The sequence below is a fragment of the Podarcis liolepis genome (assembly GCF_965112155.1).
Source record: "Podarcis liolepis genome assembly, chromosome: 1".
Taxonomy (NCBI): domain Eukaryota; kingdom Metazoa; phylum Chordata; class Lepidosauria; order Squamata; family Lacertidae; genus Podarcis; species Podarcis liolepis.
Window position 1 is genome coordinate 46,800,116 of NC_139554.1, and position 23,820 is coordinate 46,823,935.

The 23,820-nt window shown below is 42.0% G+C and overlaps 1 protein-coding gene and 1 long non-coding RNA gene across 3 annotated transcripts in view; one reads left to right on the plus strand and one right to left on the minus strand.

Moving 5' to 3' along the window:
- Positions 1-15,878, minus strand: part of LOC310710401 — a 32,549-nt gene extending 16,671 nt beyond the window's left edge. The window contains exons 1-2 of the long non-coding RNA XR_014528039.1: positions 15,106-15,878; positions 12,970-13,200 (exon numbers count right to left, since the gene is read on the minus strand). This is a non-coding gene — a long non-coding RNA (uncharacterized lncRNA). The remainder of the gene's footprint in view (positions 1-12,969; positions 13,201-15,105) is intronic.
- Positions 1-23,820, plus strand: part of MAP3K9 (mitogen-activated protein kinase kinase kinase 9) — a 92,832-nt gene that overhangs the window by 47,489 nt on the left and 21,523 nt on the right. The window contains exon 11 of one of the 2 annotated variants that reach the window (XM_083506424.1): positions 2,963-3,173. In XM_083506424.1, the coding sequence (XP_083362550.1) occupies positions 2,963-3,173 (211 nt within the window). Of the gene's footprint in view, positions 1-2,679; positions 4,853-23,820 lie in introns of those variants that run through there. The other variant, XM_083506423.1, reaches the window with a different exon arrangement.

A 23,820-nucleotide genomic window follows, 5' to 3' on the forward strand; every position in this document is an offset into this window, starting at 1 on the left:
TAGGAGAAGGAAAACTCTGATCCTGAACCTCTGCGGCCTTGTGTCTTAGCCACAAGACTAAGGAGTAAACCCTACACAATTCTGGAGTGGAGTCCCTAAGATGGTTGGAAAGTGCCTTGCATGCCTACTTCTGGCAACTCCTGCACCCAAGGTGGTGCCAAATGTATTGTTCTGCTTTCCTTTGGACCACCTTAGGGAGGCAGGGAGTGGGGTCTTGTCATCTGGGCAGCCCAGGTCTTCCATACACACTGCCCAGGCTTGCACTCTGAGGAGGTCACTTTGGTGCTGCTAACACAGTGGTTTGACTTCACCCCCAGAGGCGCAGTCCATTGTCTCTCGAGACAGACAGATGCTTACAACAACAGAGCGTTCTTTGAGGATGGAGGTGTCCTCCATGTATGGGTAGGGTGGACAGTAGAGAAGAATCCCCCAACCACTGGAGTAATGAAGGCTGCTTTTGTGTGGTCTTCAGTCATCTTTCCTCATACTTTGCAGCCTTCTGTGTGGCTGCTAGTTCCAGCTTCCCCTCCTCCTCTATTTCCCTTAATATGGTTTCCCTCCTTAAACACATTTTTCCCATGCCACACAAATTGCACATATCCAGATTCTCCTCAAGTGTTTTCTTCCTCTCAAGAATTCTTGCCACCCTAATGATTGCTTCCTTCTCTTCCTCAAACCCAGTTCCTCTCCCATTTTAAAAATGTCTTGAATTAACCCTATCTGGTGCATGTAATAACATCAGATTTGGCATTGGAAGTGATTCAGAGTCTCTCACCATAATTGTTTGAATGTGCTTAAATTTCATGCCAGTAGGAATTTCTGCTTCTTGATATATTGTCTTATTGGTAAATGACAAGTCACTGAGCATCCCCTCTGCTGTATTTCAAAAGAAATACTACTTTGGGTAGAACAGCACTGCTGCAACATAAAACCCAATCTATTCCCTTTACTAACAGTGTAATAGACATTCAATGGGGGATTTATTTTCAACACAGGCTTGGACTATCAAAGCAAAATAGTCCAATATAGGCATTTCTTCCCTAAACTGAATATTAGCTATTGTCATAAGAAACCTTTTAGACACAGGGTCTGGTGGATTATAAAATGTAATTTCTAAAGCAAAGTAAATACTCTTACATTGTTGAGAAAGCCTGTAGCCATATAAATTATATTGTATCAGCCCCTGTGCCTAATTTCTTTATTTAGCATTCATATACTGATCTGGTTTGGATTTGGCAGCTTACAGCATAAAATTAATACAATAAAACACAGTAAGAATGGCAAAATAAAATTACATTTCTTGTCTCATAAGATTACTTTTTAATTCCAGTTGTCACCCATAACTAGCAGCTTAAGCATGAAACTTCAGTAACACTCTTAAGAATAACTTGAATGTGACTCTAGTTTGAAGTCCGTTTGGTCTAGATGTGTTAACTGTAATAGGAGTGCTTTGTTCCCTATTTCAATGGGGGGAAATTGAACATTCGTTTTACTTCAAACAGTGAATGGTAGTGTTGGCTAAAGGTGTAACTACAGTTACAGTTTAAGGGAAACTCACCTTCTCTTCCACCTTTTAGGCTTTGCAATACAAAGATTCATTTGAATTCTATAAATTAACTGATAAATTTGATTGAAATCCAGACAGTCAAGGAAATAAATCTTTAATCAGTTAACATCAACTTGTCATCTCTTGGGATTAACCATTCCTACCACTTCATTCTGCTTTAACATTCTGTTTCAGTGCTGTACAGCTCCAACTATAATAAGCAAACTGAAGTGGGTGCAAGATATCTGGTACTGACCCAGCCACTTGCACAACTCCCTCTGGGAAGAATTGTGAAATTTCCTCAGCAAGTAGAAATGGCAATACCATCCTTTAAAAATGGGAGATATCTATTCCAAACTGAGTCTTTTCCTTCTCCATTTTCCTTTTTTGAATTGCAAAATTGGTTCTAAAACGGGAGCTTCTGGGCACACTTCCTAATTATAAAACCTATACCCTCCCCTGAAAATATGTATGTATTACCTAGAGACAGCAGTGGTTATGGGGAGAAACTTCAGAACCTTCATCGGTTTTCTCTGGCCCCGGGATATGCTTGCCAGTGATAGATAGACGCAGCTACCTAAGAGCTGTGAACAGTTGGTAAATAAAATGTAATTGTAACATTTCTGTAGTAAAGAAGCAAATTAGCTTCATAAGATTCATGTTTCACTATGAGCATCCAACATATTTTCAACATTAAGTATGCTGTCCTCTTCCCTGTCTGTGGCTGCATCCATACTGCTGGTTGCACTTTGGCACTAAGATGCTGGTGTGGGAAGAAAAATCAAGGAAAAAGGAGGTACAGAGATGCATATTGTGCGTTCACACAACAATCCTTAGACAGTTACATATCTGGACTCTGTCAGCCTTGCTGCCTTGCTACCACCAACACCTACCATTTTAGCTTGCAGGGATCAGCATGAAGATCATTGCAGCTCCCATGTGGTTTGCATGCATCAGGTGAACTGAATCAATCCTTTGTCTGACATCACCCTTTGTTTACTTAATGAGCCCGGTGTCTTCTTCATCAGTGTTGTCTAACCAGTTGGTTTCTCTTTCTTCTCTCCCTTCCTCCCCCTTCCTTTCTTGTGTTCATTGTGTTTCCCCCCCTTTTCCTCCTTCTGGTGGGGGAATAGGTGTATTAAAAACTCCCAGTCCAAGTCAGGGTCCAAATGAAGTCCCTCGACTGCCAGACCCCAACCTCATCTTTCCTCCAACCCCCAGGCGCTATAATGCTCAGCAAGACTCCATGCTGGAGAGACCCAAGACCTTGGAATTCCTACCTAGGCCACGCCCTTCAGCTAACAGGCAGCGGGTTGACCCCTGGTGGTTTGCATCCCCCAGTAATGCTAGGGGTGAGTCCTCTGCTAATAGCTCCAGTACTGAAACTCCCAGTAACCTGGACTCCTGCTTTGCCAGCAGTAGCAGCACTGTTGAAGAGAGGCCTGCACTGCTTTCTTTCCGTGTCAGATTGCCTGAAGAGGAGCGGACACTGTTGGACATGGATGTTGAAGGGCAGAGCCAGGACAGCACCGTGCCACTATGCAGAACTGAACTCAGAACACGCAAACCTGCAGCATATGAACTCAAGCAAGAGTTCTGGTCCTAGCATGAAATCCACAAGGGATTGGTAAGCTCCTTTAGATTCAGTTCTACTTCTTGCACTAAGAATGCACTTTGAAGACAGGTGAAGTAGAGAGATGCTGCTGAGGTCATATCACAGTGCTGTTTCCACTAACAGATACGGTACTGGGGTACCTGGCCTTTTGTAAGTACATGTAGCTATGCTACACAGAGCTGCTGACTCTTCTTGTGGGGTTTCCTCTGGTCTTCCTTGTATTTTCATTACAGTGTTAAACTGCAACAAGTAATGTGGGCAAGTAAGCCTCCAATCTTAACCGTCAAGAACTCAGATACCCTCTGTTGGTATGGGTTTTGTAATAACCTCAACTCCTACCTTTTAAATGCAATGATAAGCAGTGTTTGTCTACACTGTTACAATGCAGGAATATATATAAAGGTTTAAGTGTGTCTGAACCAGCATTCTTGTTGCATTTGATTGAGCTTTTCTCCCTTGACGTCCCAGAACAAATGCTCATTTGTGGTATGCATACAGTTCCTCCTACTAGAACTGGCTGCTGGGGGGGGGGGCGTTCAGGATCTTGCCAATGACCCATAGCACCCACCTCTATACTTTTTATGCATCGTGCTGAAAAAAGGCGGAGCCACCTGTTTCTTAGTTTCTGAAACTAAAAGTTAAATAGAAAAGGGATGTCTCAGGTCGCAGTGGTGCAAAAGGATTGGGGCAACAGGGTGGAGCTCTGATAGTGGAGAAATAGAGGTGGGACTCTGAGATTTTGGCTCGGACCCATCATACATAAATATGAAGTTTAATGAGACACAACCAGGAAGTGTGAAATACAATGATCAGTCTTGTAATTTGATATGAAACGTTGCATTCTTTCATAAATTTTGGTAGTACATTGCATGAAAAACTGCCAGTCAGGATATGCCCTTTCCCCCCTGAATCTTACTTCATTTAGGTAAGTAATTTCCAGATTTGATAATCAATTTGTCTCCCCAATGTTGTGCTGACAAATAGCCTACCCCCAATACCATGTACATGGCTATTCCGAAAAGAAAAATCACAGTGAGCATTATAGAGATTCTGGTGGAGAGAAACAGTTTGCACACTTGACCTTAATGACAATGCTTGGGGATGCTTGTCTCCAGGTCTCAGCAGGAACTGAAGAGCACATGCAATCCCACTGGTCTAGTATCAAATAGTGCTCAGAGCATAACAGAGCTTATTACCCCGCCCTCTGCAATCTCCTCCCCCACCACCTCAGATTTCAGGAGGACCACATTGTGCCTCCAAAGTTCAGCATTTTGTCATTTAAGGCCCCTTCCACGACCTTTGGTGTGCATGAATTTTGGCAAGCTACTGAGGCTAGCCAAAATCCCTGGACCCCTGCTGCTATCCCACTCTTTTATGATTAGATCTATTTCTCCCATCTGATTTTAAATTATTGTTGCCATATTAAAATAAAGACCTATCTGAAGTTTTGAAAAAGGTGTTTAAAACCTCTCTCATGTAAGTTTCCTTTTTTTATTCCTAGGCCGTAAATCCCTTTTGCCTATGTTCCTGACATGTCATGAATTGTATCTATAGTGGTTTACTACTTATCTCTGTTGAAAAAGTGGGTATAGATCATTACTAGAAATCAAAAGTGGTCACTCTTAAGGGGTATCGTGTAAACTTGTAGAAATATTGTTGTCTAGCATCTAAATAATAAAAATCTGAAAATCTGTCCTAGTTCAGGTTTAATTTTGGTTCTGCCACCAGCTTGCTGTATGACATTGGGCAAATCACTTTTGCCATATGTGCCTCAGTTTCTCCATCTGTACCAAGAGCTACCTCATGCAGCAGAAGTGTAGTCTTATTGTGCAAGTTGAACCATATCAGTGCACCTTGAATAGAAGTGGGGCTATACAACTTTGTAACTTTATTGAGTTCTGTATGCTGAGGAAGCAGTCCCCCTCTGGCAGTTTTAGTGCTATGTAAGTGATCTGCTAGTTCAAGGTGAGTTTGTGCTCTATGCCAGTCCAGATGAGCCAATATAAACTATATTTTCTTGAAGACATGTAGACTGTCTAATTGGCTCACTCCATGAGAGTCAAGCCCTGCTTAGCATTTAACTTACTGCAGTTATAAGCACCTGCAAGTCAAGGGTGGTTCATTCCTAACTCTGGTACTGGTAATTTGAAGTCAGCAACTTTCCTTATTCTAGATTGCATCCATTAAAAAAAATAAGACGAGCCCTGGCAGGGTCTTGCCCTTGCCCTTGAACTCTGAACTTTAGGAAAGGGGTTGGGGAACCCGTGGCCCCCAAGATACTGATGGGCTACAGCTTCCATAACTCCTGACCATTGGCCATGAGGACTGGGGCTGATGGGAGTTGGAGCCCAAAAGGCCACAGGTTCCCTGTTCCTACTTCATGGTGATGTTTAGGCACTATACCTTTTTAAAGAGTTCAGGCCCATTACTAAAACTGTGTGATTACCATTAGGATTTAAATAATCATAGTCCAACAACCTGCAGTGCAGGAATCTTTTGCCCAACGTGGGGCTTGAACCCATCACCCTGGGGTTAAGAGTCTCATGCTCTACCAACTGAGCTATCCAGCTTTGCATCTGATGTACATTCTGCATCAAATGCAGCTTTCAGTACACCATTTCTTTAAAGCTGTTGCCTTTTAGGACACGAAATTGTCCTTCAGGAACATCAGTTTCCTAGTATATAATCTCTTCTATAAGCCCACAGTATGCAAGTTTCCTACTTGTAACTGTTCTTTGCATGGTCCTCTGTGCAATCATACAACACCCCCCTGCATTTTCTGCTGCAAGAGTTTCTTGCAGTTTCTTCACTACTTCCACAACAGCTGAGTGAAAGGTGCGCACTCCTCTTCTCCCAAGCTCTTCCTGAGAGGAGAAGGCAGGCATCCTAGGTTGTCAGCCCAAATTCTTGTGGTTCTGGAGGTTGCTGTGCATACCTGGAGATCCCATTTGTATAACTCTGCAGATGACCACTTTAACATTAATAACAATTTAATATCTGTGTTTCTATTTTTGATCAACTATTATTATTTATTTATTTTTGGCTTGCAAAATCAACTTTCTTGAAGAGCTCATGTTTGCCAGCACTTACGGTAACTACTTAAGGTGATTTGCTTGGGTCTGATTTATGTTTTGTTGAAAGGCTGTGTTCATGTGGAGTAATTCCGCATGTAGGACGTTTCTCATAGGCTAGTCCCTGTGATCTTGCATGCCCAGGTGTAGCATACTCTCACGTCTGATGTTTGTGTAGGTGCAATGTGACAAATGTTTTGTAAGGCACCTTGTAGAGAGAGTTTGGTTCTTGATATCTGCTGATTCAGTCTACTGTGCTGAACCCCCCTCAGGGCTTTTGTCCCAATTGCCATGTTCACAAAAGTATCTCTAACGCAGTAGCATTAGAAAGCACTCCCCAACCCAGTCCCAAAATTAATATTACAGTCTGTTTACTACATGAATGCTACTGTGTGCTTTGTTTTGTGATGGTGGTTAAGTGATGTTGGAGCCTGCCTTTTAACTTCGGCTCGGCTGTAAGCTGGCAGTGGGAATGACTGACACCCCCCCCCCAAAAAAAAACAAGCTTTGCGACACAACCTGTTGCCTCTTACCCTTTGGGGCTTAAAAATGGTAATTAAATGGCATCAGTGACTGGTTTGTTTCACTGTAGCTAACACATCTACAGGTTATACTTTTGCATAATCTACTGTATCTCTGTTCTTTGTCAATGTGTTATGTGTATACCTTTGATACATTTTTAATTTATGCTAGAGAATAATAACTAAATTAAAATGGAGGTAATTGAAGTTGATAATATATGTTTGCTTTTCTCTTTGCTTCCCCTCCCTGGATGTATGGTGGGGGATGGGAAATTAAAACAAGGATGCCAAGCAGGCTTGGTTCAATGGCTACATTTATTATTGTATTACAGTGTAATGCTATTCTAGGCCTTGTCTCAAGATTAGAGCACACAAACTTGAATAAAACCGTTATAAACACCAATTCTGTAGTGAGAGCTTCATTTTCTCTTTTTTGCAAATGTTACCTAGAAATGTTGGGCTTTAATGATGTTGTGTGTATGTTATATCCTTGTGCTCGCTTTCTACCATATCCTAACCTGCTTTGTCAATACAGGTAATTTCTGATGAAGAGCACCCTTTGTGTGTTCTCTTTGGTCTTGAGCCTGAGTGCCGTGGATTGATTTCAGTCAAGACTATTTCAATCATAGATTTTGAAATAAGTTTTCCCGTTTTGAAAAGCATATATTTCTTGAACAAGCACTGCTTTATCAATTAAAACATACTACTTTGCTGCTAATCAGAGGCTTTATACAGCTAGAAGCATAATCAAAAACTTTTTACTGTGCAGCTGATGTGCCTCATACACAGTAGATTGTCCATTTATAGACAAGACACTATATTTCTGTTTGACTGTTTAGCTCTCCATACACATGCAAGGGTACTAAGCAAAATTGATTACTTGAAGGGAAAAGTTGCAGATCTATGCCTATGGAAGTCCCATTGAACCAAGTGGGGCTCGTTTCCAGGTAAATAGTCGCAGGATTTATTTATCTATTTTTAGGATTTGTATCAACCTTCCCCCCTAAGGTCAAAGGGCTGACAGCATCAATAGCAACAGAAACAAACTGCAGACAGAACAACAAATATAGTAAGGAGAATCATTTTTTCTCTCCATCTTTTAAAGTTTCCTGGTGAGGTGGGCTATATATTTTCTGTTGCCCTAGTGATTTTATTCTTATATATGTTTAGTAAGCAGCTTTTAGCATTTTAAGTAGAGGCAATGGATAAATATGGCCCACACTGCACTTCAAGTGGCATAGACATGAAATATTGTCTTCGCTCCACCTGCTAGCCATTTCTTCTCCCCACCATACAACATGCTTTTCCAGACTTGGTCAGAAGTTTGTTTCTTTCCTCCCCCCCCTCCATACTCTTTGATGTGATTCATTTTTATTCTATACTTTTCTTCTCCTTCCACTGCTTCCCATCTCGGAACACTCCATGCGGCTTAACATTCTCCCCCACCCACTTCAAATTGAATCCAGAACAAAGTTTTCTTTTATTAATTCCATGAGACCCAGGCTGCATAATCTCACCAGCATTTGCTAATTTAACCTGTCATCTCTTGGATTAATTTAGAAGATAAAGGCTGTAATCCTAACCCTCACCTACCTATGAATAATCCCTACTGAATTGATTAAGATTTAATCCTAAATAGACATGGTTAGGACAGCAGCCTAAACGTTAATATTTCTTGCCATCTCTTAAATTTAAAAAGTTCACAGTAGCCAGAAGATGGCGCTCACTGCACTGTAGAAACCATTTTATTCTCCTGTGAACCAAGGTGGTCTGAGCACTAACTCATTCTTTTCAGAATCTCCTAGTAGCTCCCCTAATATAATCTGATTAAGGAAGGAAAATTCACACTTCTCCATCTGACACAGCTAATACTAATGAGCATTGATTCCCCTTCATTTCTAATGAAAATCTGACAGATGTAAGCCTCTTTAGAAATGGAAGAATGACACTCACTGTCTTGAAGAAAAGCCGAATTAGTTGGGGCAGGGTTCTACTTTCTGTGCAGTAAAGCCTGCTGAGGAGGTGTACAATTGCAGATTTGGGAGGACTTGCAGTTCTGTCTATTATCTCTGTGTAAATTTACACAACCAGTAAAGCTCCTCTGCACAAAAGTAGGGTTCGAAATGTGAACACGCCTGTGTAACAGCAGGCAGTGCCTTAGGAGCCCCTCTCTGTGGGTGAGAGTGAGGGGGGTGCCACTTTCAAAAGGGCACCCACCACCTGCAGGTTTTAAATAACTTTGTAAAAAATGAATTATTTCGATTTCTGATAAAATTGATTGATTCATGGGCATTTTTTTTAGTCTGATGAAAGGCTTTTAGTTTATTCAAAATAGCAACTCTAATAAGCTGTGCATTTGGTGAACTGAAAATAATGAAATGATGTTGGGCAGGAAATGAACTGCAGCATCCACAAATGCTTGAGGTTGGTTTTTTTAGTCTGTAAGGTTCCACAATACTTTGTGTTGCTTTTTTTCTGTGACAGATCAACACAGCTGCTCTTCTGGAAATGCTTCCCTTCCCTCTGTCTTTGCAAATGGTGCATTGTATTTAACTATGAGATAACGTATGCATTCTATAAAATGCAGACTAGTTCTGTCCACTACATTTGTTGGTCAGGAGCAGCTTAGAACAGCAGTCAATTGCTCCTTTCAAGAACCCTAAGTGCTGAGGGTTGGACTAATTGGAAGCAACTGTAGGGGAGCTGATGCCATTTTAAACTGTGTGAGCTCGGATTGTGGAGGTCTTTCTCATTTTAAGCCTATTTTTAAAAATATGTTGATGTAGGAGACAGAAGAGAGAAGCATGGATGAGTGGACTCTGATAACTTGATAAAAATCCACATATTCTCGGGAGGGGAAATAAAGCAGTCCTATAAACTGATTTTAAAAGCACTGAAGGGGAAAGAGAATGGATGAACTCAAGATGATGATGAAATTAGTTTTGGAGATCAGGAAGAATGGATTAAGCGTGATGCATGTATCCAGCATGCAAGTATCCTGGAATTAATCTGTTCTAACTCTGTGACATAATATATGGTAAAAACTTTCACATGGGAATGAAAATGCCTTGGGGCTGTTGGTATAGAATAATCCTCAATTGATGCATAGCCATAGAAGCAGACTTCTCCCCCCAGTCCTTAAACTGAAGATGCATTCCACCACATAGTTTGAAGGATCTAAGTTCACCTGAAGGATGGGATGTAAGTCATTTGACCCAAATTTTGACCTCCTTTACAGTGGTACCTCGGGTTACATACGCTTCAGGTTACAGACTCCGCTAACCCAGAAATAGTACCTCGGGTTAAGAACTTTGCTTCAGGATGAGAACAGAAATTGTGCTCCGGTGGCGAAGTGGCAGCAGGAGGCCCCATTAGCTAAAGTGGTACCTCAGGTTAAGAACAGTTTCAGGTTAAGAACGGACCTCCAGAACAAATGAAGTTCTTAACCCGAGGTACCACTGTACTTGGCTTTGGGAAGGCAGCTTGAGGACTATGAAGGAGGGCATCAAATGTTGCTGAGGGCTGCCAAAAACAGCCTCAAAGACCACATGCAACCCCCAAGCTGCATGTTGAACCACCCTGCTCTAGAGCAATGCCAGTCAAGCCCCATTAAGCACACAGGCCAACTTTTCCCTCTTCTTTTTTTACTAGAGTGGTCATTTTTCAGGGTTGACCCTCCTCCTTGGTGGTCCCCCATACTTATATCTGAGACCAAATACTACAGCTGGAGAGGTTTACTTTGATCTGTTGATAACAAAGTTTGAAATACACTGAACTCTGCATCACTTGGACTTAGGTAGCCTCTGTAGTCAGCTGTTCAGGGTTTCTGCAGTTCTGTACAGTCTGATAAGCAAAAAATGAAGCTCTGCTGCTGTTTGCTGTTTCACAGTGACTGCTGATAAAGGAACGTTTATCTACAGTATGTTCAGGCAGCCCAAAGGTGGCAAAAATGTGTTTTAGATTGAAGGGATCGCAGAGAGTATTCAGGATCTCCAGCTATAGCTGATGAATCTGCAAGGATTTAGATTCTGCAGTAATACATTATGAAGAGATTGTGTCCATTGATTATTCAGCTCCATTAGACTTTTCACTGGATTATACCTAGCAAATAGGATTATTCTACTGAGATGTTAAAGGAATTGAAGATATCAGGTGTGTAGGGAATATCTATAAGCTTTTCTAGGGACTCTGTGAACTGTTGCTGCCTTAGCTTGAACAAGTCATGTGGAAATCTAATTTTTCTGAGGAGCTAGTCTTTTAATTCCCAGTGGTTACAATCCTCCTCGATTAGGTTTGCAAACAATGTGAATTTGGTGGGCGTATGGAACTTCCTTACTTTGAACCTAAACTATTTTTCCACAACTACTCCTTGGGAATAAATCAGTTTCATCAATCAGAATACAGGAATCTTTCAACTAATACACACTTATTATTTATGTAAAGCGATTGCTTTAGGTTGAGATCCAACTGCTAGACTGACGTTGCAAACTGAGCATCTCCGGAGAGCAACAGCATCCTTGAATATGGCCCTGGTAAAACTGGTGCTTTGCGGAAGATAATAGATACTTTGCCTTTAGTATATTAGGGAAGTGAGCAAGCACCAGAAATTCTAGGAAGGGGTGGTGAAAAGTGAGCAGACTTGAATTTGTTTGCTGTTTTTTATTGGTACCTTTAAAAAGCAAGCAACAGCTTGACATTTTGTGAACTTTAATTTTTTTTTTTTAGAGCTTTGAAGACTAGATGCTCCATTGCTCATGTTGCTTATCTCCCTTGATACTTAAATAAAACAACAACACCATGAATGAGCCATAGTTTTGTAGCAAAACTAACCCAATTCCACATGCCACATACACAGTCCATTACATGGACTGTTTGATACTATCTTCATGCAATAGCTCTGCAGCTTCTGCCTTCCCCACCCTAGTTTGGAAGGTGACATGTTGCTGCGGCATAGGTCTGCCAGTTGTTTGGGTAAGTTCCAAAAGAAGTTTGAGGAATAGAGTTGAGGTCTTCTGGCTTTGTCCCTTGGAACCAGGGCTTTGTGTTCCAGTATTGTTGCATGCCACTCCTATCTCTAAGAGGTGTGAGATTTCAAGAGTTCTGAGCACTTAGCCAGAGTTCATGTTTCTTTTTGGAATGAGGCACAGTGGAATCTGTGGTGTCTTCATGATATATGGTTTACACATACACATATTTAGAACATGAACCTACGATGGAGGGGTTCACAGCATCAGCAGCCCAGAAAAGTCTTGCTTCTTCCATAGCCACAGCTTTGGATTCAAATAGAAATCAAACATTGCTGTCTGACCGCACTTTGCGGCTTGCTGCTTTGCTTCTAGCCCCTTTCAATTCTAAACTCGGGCTTTTGCCCTTCTAACTATCTCAGAGTTGAAAGAGGGACCCCACCCAGTTGCCGTCTGGCACAGAGCCCCCTTTCATTTGTAATTAATGGCCCAACAGGAAACTAGCCTGGCTTATATTTTAACACTTGATGGACCTAGGGATCAGAAGGCTTGATTAGATTTTAACGCTTGCTGTATTCATGGGAAAGGGGCCTGGGACCCACAAACTCATAACAGTATTATTTGTATCCTTCTGTTTTCCCCAAGAAGTTTGTGACAGCCTTGCTGGGATTTTATCCTCAAAGAACATCGTTGTGAGTTAAGTTAGGAATGTTAGACTGAGCAATAGTGTTCTGAGACCACCTAGCAGAACAAGGATTGGTTCCCAGTCCTCCCTAGTTCTATGTATTTTTAATCTTTTGTTGGAAGCCGCCCAGAGTGGCTGGGGAAACCCAGCCAGATGGGTGAGGTAGAAATAATAATTTATTACTGCTACTACTAAACCACACAATTTTAAAGCTGTGTTATGTAGCAGAAGCAGTTGCTAGACATGCCCCCCTATCCCTTCTCTCCCTCCCTGCTCAACAAAGTGAAACCTAGATAAATTCCTTAATTGCCAAATTTGTCATCAATTTAGATAATTAAATGAGACTTCAGAAACTATCTTAATTAAACTGTTGGTGGCATCCGGTCGAGAAATGCCTTTAATTTCCTGAGGGACGTAGCGACTGTGTGTAAGGAAATGGAAGATGAAACGCCCACAGGGTTTTGTCTCATAGGGGTTTTATGACAATGTAGGAAAAGATTTGAGAATATCTTAAACATTTGTTTGTGAATGACCAGTCTCTTGAGATATGATCCATTTTCTGCTCACTGCTTTTGAGGCCATGGGTTACAGCATTCTGGTAAGTTATGAACAAAAAAAATATCCTGTTCATTACTTCTAATGTCAAGACAGTTTTTCAGCAGGCAACCTATTATTGTGTGCAATAGATGAGTGAGCATCAGAAGAAAATCCCACATTTTTAGATCAATCTCATCTTGAAGGCCTTTTGTAGCCAGGAAATTTATTCAGAGCGACTGAGTGCAGCAGACCATCACTTGCCTTTAGGATCAACGACAGAATATCTAAAGTACAAATTTGCTCAAGGAAAAATATATGGAAGGACTAAGTTATATCAGAAATATGCCTAAATCCTCTGAGACGTAGAAGCACAAGAGATTATACTCTGTGGTACACTGGGGCATCAATTGACAACATTACAGATAGGTGCTTTGTTCTTAACCCCCCACTCAGCCCCCACCTTCCTTAGTCCCTGGTAAGTAACTCCTGTTTATCTCACATGAAGCTCTGTTACTTCAAATAAAAACCATCCCTCCCCCATAACCAAAACCTTAGCACAATAAACTAAATGCTCTGATACCTAGATTAAAACATCAGGATTGGTATTCAGCTAAATTGTACCCTTGAAATTAATGGACCTAACTTGGTCATGTTCATGAATTTTAATGGGTGTACTTGGAGTAAAACGTGGTTGAAGACCACCCTAAAAGGACATACTGGGAAATTAGGAGGGGAATTCAATGTAACAGTCTTCTGATCGTTCCATCTGCACAGGTTCCCTCTGTGCCCTGCTCTGGGCGACCCTCCAGAGTAGATTTGGGGGAGGCATTGTGGGAGAAGTGCAAGGAAGCCCCATTGTGCTAGCATGAGCCTTTGCGCTGGCTACTGCCAGTACGCCAAGTTAGTTAAATTGCAGCACACCTTGCCAATAAGTGCTGCAAGCTGTGTGCCCTATGCTCTGCATCGTGGGTTTCCGTTCTCTTCCTTGTTCATGAAAAAAGATTGAATGGTTCAAAGTTAAAAAATCTGATATGGATTTTCATTTAAAAACAACAACAACAAGCAGCTGCTTCCATATAATCTGACTGGACAAAGTAGACATACAACTGTACATGTGTACAGGATCTCATGTAGGACAAATGTCTGATTTGAAGTATCACTGATCTCTCTTTCATTGTTACAGTTTTAAGTGCATGCCTTAAAATTTTCTGAGCAATTCCCCAGTGACTAAACTACAGCACTCAAGGAGATTTAGGGGTTCAAGTTAAAATGGGTTAAAACTTCATTAGTCCAGCTATTTTCTATCAGATGTCACCATTAAAGGTCAAGCAAAGAGGTCCCTGATAGCTTTTGAAAGCTTGGCGGTGAGGTCACCAGAAGGACGTGGTCTCTTTGATTTATTCTATCATTTTGGAAGCCTCGTTCTCTCATTTTATGGGTTTGAAGGCAGTCTGGGAGAGAGATGTGGGAGCTGACCTGGCTATAGCTCAATTGGCCAGATGGATAATGGTCCACAAAACCATTTACCTTTGTGCCAGCTTATATTCAGGAAAACTCTCTTAATTCACCATTGGTTTTACACAATAGTTTATGGCTCATATCCAATGCTCTTGTAGTATCTTGTGCCGAAGAAATAAGAATGAGAGTGGGTCTTTTGGCACCATTATGCTCATCATTGAAATCCTTCTGGCAGGAGGTTATAAAGGGAAGAGCTGCATTATTCGCAGACAGGTGGTTTTTAACCCTAACATGTCTATTGCTTCTTCCTAGAATCCCTGTATATTCTGGACAGCACAACATCAAACTACCCGCGTAGCTTCCCAGTAGCTGGTGTTTTCCTTACTCTGGTTTCAATGTAAACTGCTAAACCAAACATAATAAAAATCCTTTTATCTATATGCCATTATGGTATAGGGTCATAGCTGTCAACTTTCCCCTTTTTTTTAAGGGAAATTCCCTTATTCCAAATAGGATTCCTTGCAAGAAAAGGGAAAAGTTGACAGCTATGGATAGGGTAGGGTTGCCATATTTCAAAAAGTGAAAACCCAGACAGGAAATTCCAGATGTATGACAACCCCTAGTATAGAACTACTTTAGCAATTCAGGTACCCAGGGTTTATAGCTTGCACTTTATCACTGAGGTGTAAATTGTTTGGCATCACGCACCAGTGTTTCCTGTGCAGCTGTATTCACTCTTCAGTCAACAGCAAAGCATTAATACCCAGCAGAGACCTTTAAAGGTGGGGAAAGCATTTAAAAATAATTTCTCTCCCTGTGATTACAAAGGTTGCTACTTGGGTGTCTCACAGTGGTCCTGTGAAGTGTAATCAAGGATTAAAAGCAGTTTTAAGAGGCTCATCTTACAAGAACAAAGCACCATTATTAAAAATGAAAAGAGACTTGGGTGCTCATCTGGTATTATTGCCTGGTGTCTGATGTCATAATCAGTGGATCTGAAAGCTCCATCTGTGTGTTCCACTTGCTGCCACCACTTCATAATTATGTTGCATTGTACACTGCTTTTGTTCGTTGACTCATTGGCTGTTCCTGGCTTCAGATGAATTATTCAGCATCGGAAGCTGTTCTTGTATTCAGCAACAATCGTAGCTTGAGTTTCTGCGGCTCCTTCCAGCTAGTTTTAAATGTGACGGAAAGCAATTCACAGGGTCTTTACTCACCGTTGCTACACGATGAAACACTTTGACATTTTATCTTTTTGGCAAGAGGTGTTTCTGACTACAGAAGCTCTGCATGTTCCTATTGAAGAAACAGGAGCACACATGTTTATTAAGACACTCTAGCACACCACCATCTATCTCTGCTTTTGCTTCCCTTGCTACAGGTGCCTTTTAATGACTGGTATAAATGTGTATATTCTCTTCCAATTAAAAAGCTGCCTGCAGTGGCAAAAACCCCCAGCAATGGTATATCTGTCCCATCCTATTAGGGGGACTGCTCAAGGATTTGCATGCTCAGTTCCTCAAACAACCATCTATGTAGAGCAGGAGGGATGAAGTGGAAGTTGCAGTCAGACTACATCCAAACTTCTGTCGGCCAGTTTTGACATAAGAGCAGAGGCACCCACCTGCCAATCACCTGATGTCATTTGTCATCAGGTGATTATGCTTCAAAGGAAGAATTCGGAGCACACTGAGCATGCACTCCCAAGTCTCCCATTCCAGCCCTTACTGTAAAAATAAGAATCTGGGGCAGGTCTTGCATTTGATGCTAAATGCAGTGCCAAAAGCAAGCCCAGCTGGAGGCAGAGATCACCTGTCCAAGGGAATTCTGATCAGGAGCTCTCATGGGCCGCCATTCCCAGTGGACCTTGTAGGTGATGCCATATTGAAAAAGTCTGTATATGCAATGATCCAAGAGCCCATTTTCAGAGTCTTGTACTGTTTGCAAAGTGGCAACAAAGACCTTTATGTTTTTAGTTTTTAGTTTTTCTGGACTGTTTGTGTAATACGTTTTGGGATTTCACACATCTGCTGAAACAAATGCAGCATCTTTGGGAAAAGCTCTGGTAGAATAGCAGGACAAGTAATTCAATTGTGCTATATGCACAAGCTCATATCATTTTGCACCAAACTCCCTAGGTTTTGTTTTGTATTTACCACGTCTAATGAAGATTAGGATTCCATAATCTCTGTAATAATGCAGTGGAACATTTGGACTGATCTTTCCCCCTTTCATTTCTCTTAATTACCCTGACTAAGTATACAAAATAAAGCAAATGCCATGGAATAGGTGGCTACCAGCATGCTCAAAGGATTTTGTGGAAATCTTTGCAGTTTTCTCAGCAATTCAATTGGAATGGAGATAAAAGATTCCCAGATATCTCATAACTGAGGCATTCTGATTTAGTCTGTGTTGTGTGAACATGTAAAAAATGTGCACAGCGTGTCAATCTTGCCACCTGTGTTGACAGGACAGTGATATGACAGCTTCAGTTAAGGGTCCAAAAGTTTTCTGTGGGCTACCTCTCTCATCATCACTCCTGATGATTTGATTGATTGATTGATTGATTGATTGATTGATTGATTAAGATTACTTATATGCCACTTTTCCACCATCAGCTGTGCCCAAAGTGGCTTACAACAAACATTCAAAACATCATAATACAAATTTGCAATAATGCCTGGGGCTGATGAGAGCTGGAGTCCCACCAACATCTGGGGGACAACACATGAACCACCTCTGATCTAAAGCCACTCCAACTGTAGGGATTGGCTCAGATGCCCTTACCCATTTATATTTCTTGTTCCTGCAGGTGTGGCTTCTATGTCACTTGAGTGTTTCATCTTAACTCTAGTTAATGTGTTGTCTTCATTTTGGAAACTGCAGAAACAAAAGCCTTTGTGAATACAGAGCAGTCAAGCAGTCCAGGCAGAGTTTATGATGTTAATATTCATCCACTGCACAGCCACCCCTGGAGATTAATCATCTTTCTTCTTTTGAATATTTCCCATGATATGTTTCTAAATAGAGGACAGAGGGATTCCTCAGCCTTGTGAAATCATAGCTGTTCAGATTCTGACAAGGCACATTGAGCTGACAGTTGCTTTTGCCTCTTTAAAGTCTGCAATCCCTTCTTAAAGTTAATGTCTTGTTCGACCATACAATAAGCTGAACAAGCAAAAGGAAATACAGAACTCATCTTCACAGTCCAATTAAGAAAGTCTTCTAATTATATTCCCGGGACAGGGGCTCCTGAGAAATAGCAATATCTCCCTGTTCTGAGAGCTAAATCATATCTGCTGATGTTAGCACAGAAATACTATCTGCTGTTAAAAGCCCACTTGTTCTTTCCCCACTTAGTGAGATTGTCAGTTGTCTGCTAGAAGGAAAGGAGGAACTACACTGGCAATCTGAAATAGAGTAACTGTCAAGCAATGGAACTCTCTCATGAGTTTGTGGCTTAGATGGTGCTGTAACCAAACTTCCAATTTGTAGGGGGACCCAAAATTGAATAAACGTTCTCCCAAGAAAATCTTAATTTTACATTTTGCATGAATTATGCTAATGGTATTAAATGAGCAAATATGAGAATTTGCAAAGTTATTCTGTGATTGCTTTTCTACTCATGGAGCACCCAGAACTGCTTACAGCTGAAATGCAATGCAATACAGTGGCAAAGAATATGTATACAAAATAAAATTGGGGGGGGGGTTGTTTTCACTTGTAATTGTTGCATGCTACCCCAATCTCTGAGTGGTGTGAGATTCCAGGGGTTCCCAGGATTTGGTTTCCTCATAATGAGGAACAGCATAGATTGTTGTGTTTTTATAATGTATGGTTTATTTACACACACATACAACCTGAGTCTATGATGGAGGGGCTCACAGCCTGCTTCCTGCTTCAAGCTTCTAGCTCACACACCTCAGTTCTGGCTTTTGTCTTTCTGACAGACAGTTGAGGGAAGGGGCCAACCACTTTGAACTCTGGCACAGAGCCACTTTCTTTGTTGTCTTAACGACCCATATTGAGGCCATTTCCACGAAACTTGCCTGGCTAGTCCAGCAATTGAATCCATGTTGGATCTAGGAATTAGAAGGGACTTGGGCATCCAGTCTACCCTACCCCAAACTCACAACATTATGCTGAAATGTATCTGCCAGCAGCGGAGACTGCGGGTTTCACTTCATGTGACACTCCAGTGCAGTCTTTGCATTTCCTATGCCTGTAATGTAAGTGTGCATTGGCTGCAATGGCCCCTTGATTTTCAAATGTCTCTCGCCTGCTTTCCGTCGCCTGAAAGGAGCGCTACCAAGATACAAAGCCTACTTTGTGCCATTTGTGTCACAAAAAGTTCTGCTGTTTTACTATGATTCTTATTGTACGCCGTCATCACCCCATGGAAAAACTGAGCCATGCTGACATCTCTCCAGGCAACCAAATACACGAGGGAGCTGCTTCCCAGGAGCCCATCTTTGCTCAAAGGTTTGGGTGAGAGAGAGAAAGACAAAGTCCTGATTTTGTTCCCTTTTCCTAGAGCTATGGTGTTATGAAAACACACCTATAAAATGCTCTTTTTCTTCCTTTCACAAGATAAACTTTAAGGAAGTAGTTAGCCTTCTTCCTATAGCAGTTGTTACACTTCAAAACACCCCAGGAATAGTTTTTACTGATTAATGCAATGCTGCAAAATGGCTCTGTATTATTTCTGCAAGGTTCTCTGAACAAGCTGACAAGCTGACTCCTACAATTTGCCCAGGAAGCTGACTCTCCCCAAGTTCGTTCCAAGCTGTCTGTCTCAGGTTGTCAAAACCCAGAAAGGAATGAAAATGGCTGACAAATCAGTTACCCTTGTGAGCCATTGTTGCTTGAAAGATGGCATGGGGGAGGAGGGGGGAAAACCCTTTGTGATCAGCATCTACCTCCAGCTTCAAATCCCCAGCTGCCTTTGCTAAGCAAAATCGGGAGAGACATTTGTCCATATGTTTCCTTCTGGGTAAGCCGAACATTAAAAGTTCTGTCAGCAATTACAATGCATTTAAACTGCGTGCTTAATGCCAACATTCGAGTAGGGGTTGCTGAGAATGCATGGATTTATAAATAAGAAGTTGTTCAGAGCAGAAAATAGCTAACAGAGAAGTCTGAAGTTGGCTGAAGCAAGGTTATACCACTGCTAAGGACACATTATCATCTCTATCAAGTAACAGAAAAGGAGAGAAACTTGAATCATCCATGGAAACTGCCCCACCCCTTGTATTGTTATGAGTTTGGAGGGGGGTAGGCCCAGACCCTTATAATACTTGGGCCCACCTTCTAATTCTTGGAATAGCCAGGCCAGCCTGTTAATCGCCCCCTAAATATGGATCCTTAAGGAACAAAGGAAGTGCCTCTGTTCCAGAGACAGTTCCCTCACTGTCTGCTAGTTAGAAATACAAATGGCCAGAGAGTTGAGAATTGAGCTAGAAGCTAGATGAGAGAGCGGGAGGATGGCAAGGCAGAGAGAGACCCATGCTTGATTTCTGCTGGGATCCAAGGCTGTGGCTGTGGAAGAAGCAAGACCCTTTTACTGCTGCAAAGCCCTCCATCTTCTCATTTTTCAAGCCCTGAACAGTTTGGGGCCAAGCTACTCAAAGAATTGTCTGCGCCCATATGAACCTGCCCAGATATAAAGAACAGCCACGGAGGGGATGGTTAGGTTGCCAGGCAGAAAAGATTTCGGGCAGTTACAGAATTCTCTTCCTAAGGAGATACATGAGTCTTGAAAATACTTCTGTTTTGCAGTGCTTTAAGGAAGAGAGTAGGTTAGGCAGTTGCGGCTGGTCCATCAGTGTCCATGAGACACTGCCCCATCAATCTCTGTCTGCCTTCAAGCCAGCCCCTACTGACCTGCCTTCTTACAACCAGCCCAGGAGGTGGAGCTGCCTGGCAGTTTCCCCCTTAGTCTCAGTATTGCACTTGTAAATCTCAGCAGGGAAGAGGATGGGAACAAAACCAGAATGAGTTGGCTGTGCCTGTCATTGGCTCTGGCTGTTGCTCTCCTTGCTTTCCACCCTACCAGTCCCAATGTGCACCAACCATCACCAAAGTCAGGCTTGTATTATGTTTCTCTCACGGCTGTTTAAATTTTACGCTAAACTGACTGGCTAAATTGAAATGACGTTATTGCATTTTCACTGCTTTGAATTATTGTTCCCTGTTTCATAATTTTAATGTTGATGGAGGTTTTCGTCTATTTTTTATTATCTCTTTTTCACACTTTGCCTTGGGGGGAATTAATATTATTATTAGAAAGGCTGCTTATATACGCCTACTTCTTTGGCTGCAGAGGTTATCCCTCAGCATGTGATGGGCTGGAAGGAGCCCCTAAACCTCAAGGCCAAGTCTAAATGTGCAGCTCCACAGCCCTCTGTCTTCCTTCAGGCTAGTAACATATGAAGAAAGCTTCCGTTGTTTTAAAAATTAGAGAGAGTCTATCACATTGTAATGCATAACAATCTTCATTTCTCTGAGGCCCAAATGAAGATGATGCACCCAGTGCTGGATTGAGGGTGGGGCAGGCAGTTCCCCTGCACAGGGTGCCCAGCTGAGGAGGTGCAGAGAAAGGGGCACAGGATGGAAGGCGAGAGGGACGAGGGCATGTAAAAAAGAACTATTTAGGGCGGGGCAGTCAAATGTTGTCCTCCCTCAAGGCACCATATTACCTAAGTCTTCCCTTGGTGTACCTTCCAAATTCCCTTCTTAGCTGCATTGCCCTCTTGTCTAATCCAGGCTTGACTATTCCTACATCATCCACATGGGAGTTTAATGTGGATTTGAAGCTACTTGTGCCTCATTTTTTTAATGTCACCCACATGAACATCCCCCTGACCCAAAGGGCAGCCTGCACTTTCCCCTTGTTCAATCTGGATCTTCCTGATCCAGAGACAATCCAATCAGAGAAGTGAATCCAATATAAAATTGCATGTTGCCCAGCTGTGGAGGCACTGACACGCCTTGTTTGGCCAGGGGCTTCATTGGTGTGTGTGGTGACGTTTCGCCAGGTGCCGTCTACTGCCACACTCCTTGCTCCCATCACCCCAGAGGAAAGGATGCTGCATTTGTGGATTAAAAATGAATGAATTAAAACAGCTTTTTTGCTTTTTTAGACTTGCTCTAGCGCAAAACAGCTGTATTAAAAAATAAAAATTGCTTCCTGCATGCGAAAAGGCAAGTGCAGCACATGAATGGAGTGTGGGGCAGCGGGGGATGATTATACAGCCTTCAGAAATGTGAGCAGTTTTCAATTAGTCAATTGCAGAACCCCGAGACAAAGCAGGACCTCCCCTTTTCTCTCCCTTGTGGATCAGTGGTGCCCAGGCCCCCACCTGTCTGGCTATTCTTTGCTCTTGCAAGGCACTTCTGGGTGGGCTGTTGGTGTGGCTGGGTAAAACATACACCTCTTCTTCTTCTTCTTCTTCTTCTTCTTCTTCTTCTTCTTCTTCTTCTTCTTCTTACCTGCTCTTTTGAACTGATTCAGTAGATCAAAAAATGTATATTCATATTTTTTATTATTTTTAAAGAATGACTGTTTTGTCTACATTGGCTTTGGTGGAAGTTTGTTATTGCACAATTCCACATACATTCTTTTTTAATTTCAAAAGGTGTACACACGCACAGGTAAACAGATACCCGTGTGCATGCTCACAACTGACCTCAGGTTTGGGGAACTCACAGAAGTTGGAGAAGCACCGCGGGGAGGGAACAACAATGCACAGCATGAACACACACACCAAAAATTAAAGCACTGTCCACTGTTCATCCACTATTTTGGAGACATAAAACTGAAAGCACTTGTGTGGACAGCAGAGCACAAACATGTACATGGTAAAATTGACCCCACATGCACCTTAGTTTTAAGACTAGTCAAGCACTCCTGCAATTGCCAGATTTACCGTAAATGCATGGAAAGGGTTGGGTATTCCTTTCTGCATGGGCCACGTCCTTACTTTGGTTGAAAGCCAATCAAGTTCTTATTCCTCTCATGCTCTGTCTTTGACGCACCCTGCTACTTTTCTCATCAAACTAATTTTTCAATTGAGTCTTCTTCATTTGCTGTGGCTTAAGAAACAAAACGAAAACCTGTGTGCTTGAATGCGAGCGTGCGCACACACACACACACACACACAGCCAAGCAGCCACCCACACATATATAATGGTTGACAGAAATTTATGCCTGCCCAATAGCAAATGTGAAGTGAGTGGTATCATTACATCTGCAGGTGTTCTTTCATTTCCACCTACGGTAAATATTAATAGAAAAAGCATCAAGTCACGCAATCATCTTCCACTTCAAAGCAAGTAACTTTCCTGTAGTTCCCTTTTCTTTGGAAGGCTTGTCAAGACCTGGATCTTTGTTCAGCTGGGCATCCTTCTGAGCAAGTGAATGAAGTCAAGCTAAGAACTTTATGAAGGTAGCCATTTAGAAACTTTTAAAGGGCAATTCCATCTGATAACAGTTAGAAGTCTCTGTGCAACTTGAGTATTGTTGTTTTTAATGGATAGGCAAGGGGAGCCAGTCTCTGTTTGTGCATCTACATTGCCTTCACTCGGGGCCCGTTCCAATCATGTTTTGTTCTACTCTTGTCTTGGCAATGGCTTGCTTCTTTCTCTGTATGTCTTTGGTCTCTTCAAATGCAAGCATATGTGTGGTGAAAAAGCTGTCCAACGGCTGTAGTAATTTCACCAAACATCACCTGTGACTCCCCCCCCTTTTTTTAAGGGTGGGAGGAGTTGCTACGTGTGTGTTTCACTGTATCAGGTTTGTGTAGTCAATATTATACTTGAAGGCACTCTTGTGTGTCTTCACCGTGTCAAGGGGAAACTCTGAAAACTGAAATGGATTCTGGCATACTTAAAAAACACACACATAGAGGCATATTATTTATCACACAGGGATGCAGGAAGGCATGATATAAAGACCGCCCCCCACCATAATGGCCTTAATAATGCACTGCAAATTAATGTGACAAGCAAGGCCTCAATCACATATGGTTATAAACCAGTTGATTTCATGCAATTATGGAAATGGTAAAAGAAGATTACTGCTGAGAGGTCTCTTTTTTCCCCTAAAGCTGGAATGAGGAAACCAGTGGCCGGCTCCAGACCAGGAAAAGTCTGAAGTTGTGTGGAATCCTGAAGGGATTTCGGCCTCCATCCAGCCTGCCACTCACTTCTGCCTCAACTTCCCACTGACAGCTCTCTGCTCTCTGATACATGAAGGAAAGGAAACAAGGTTCCTTGTGGCTCACTGATTCACAAAGCTAACACAATTTCTGCAATACGTGTTGCTAAAAAGAGAGAAAAATCCTACCCTTGCTCACCAAAAGTGAGGTCCCAGGTCCATACCACTACCATACCCTCCAAGTGCCCTGATTTTCAAGGGAC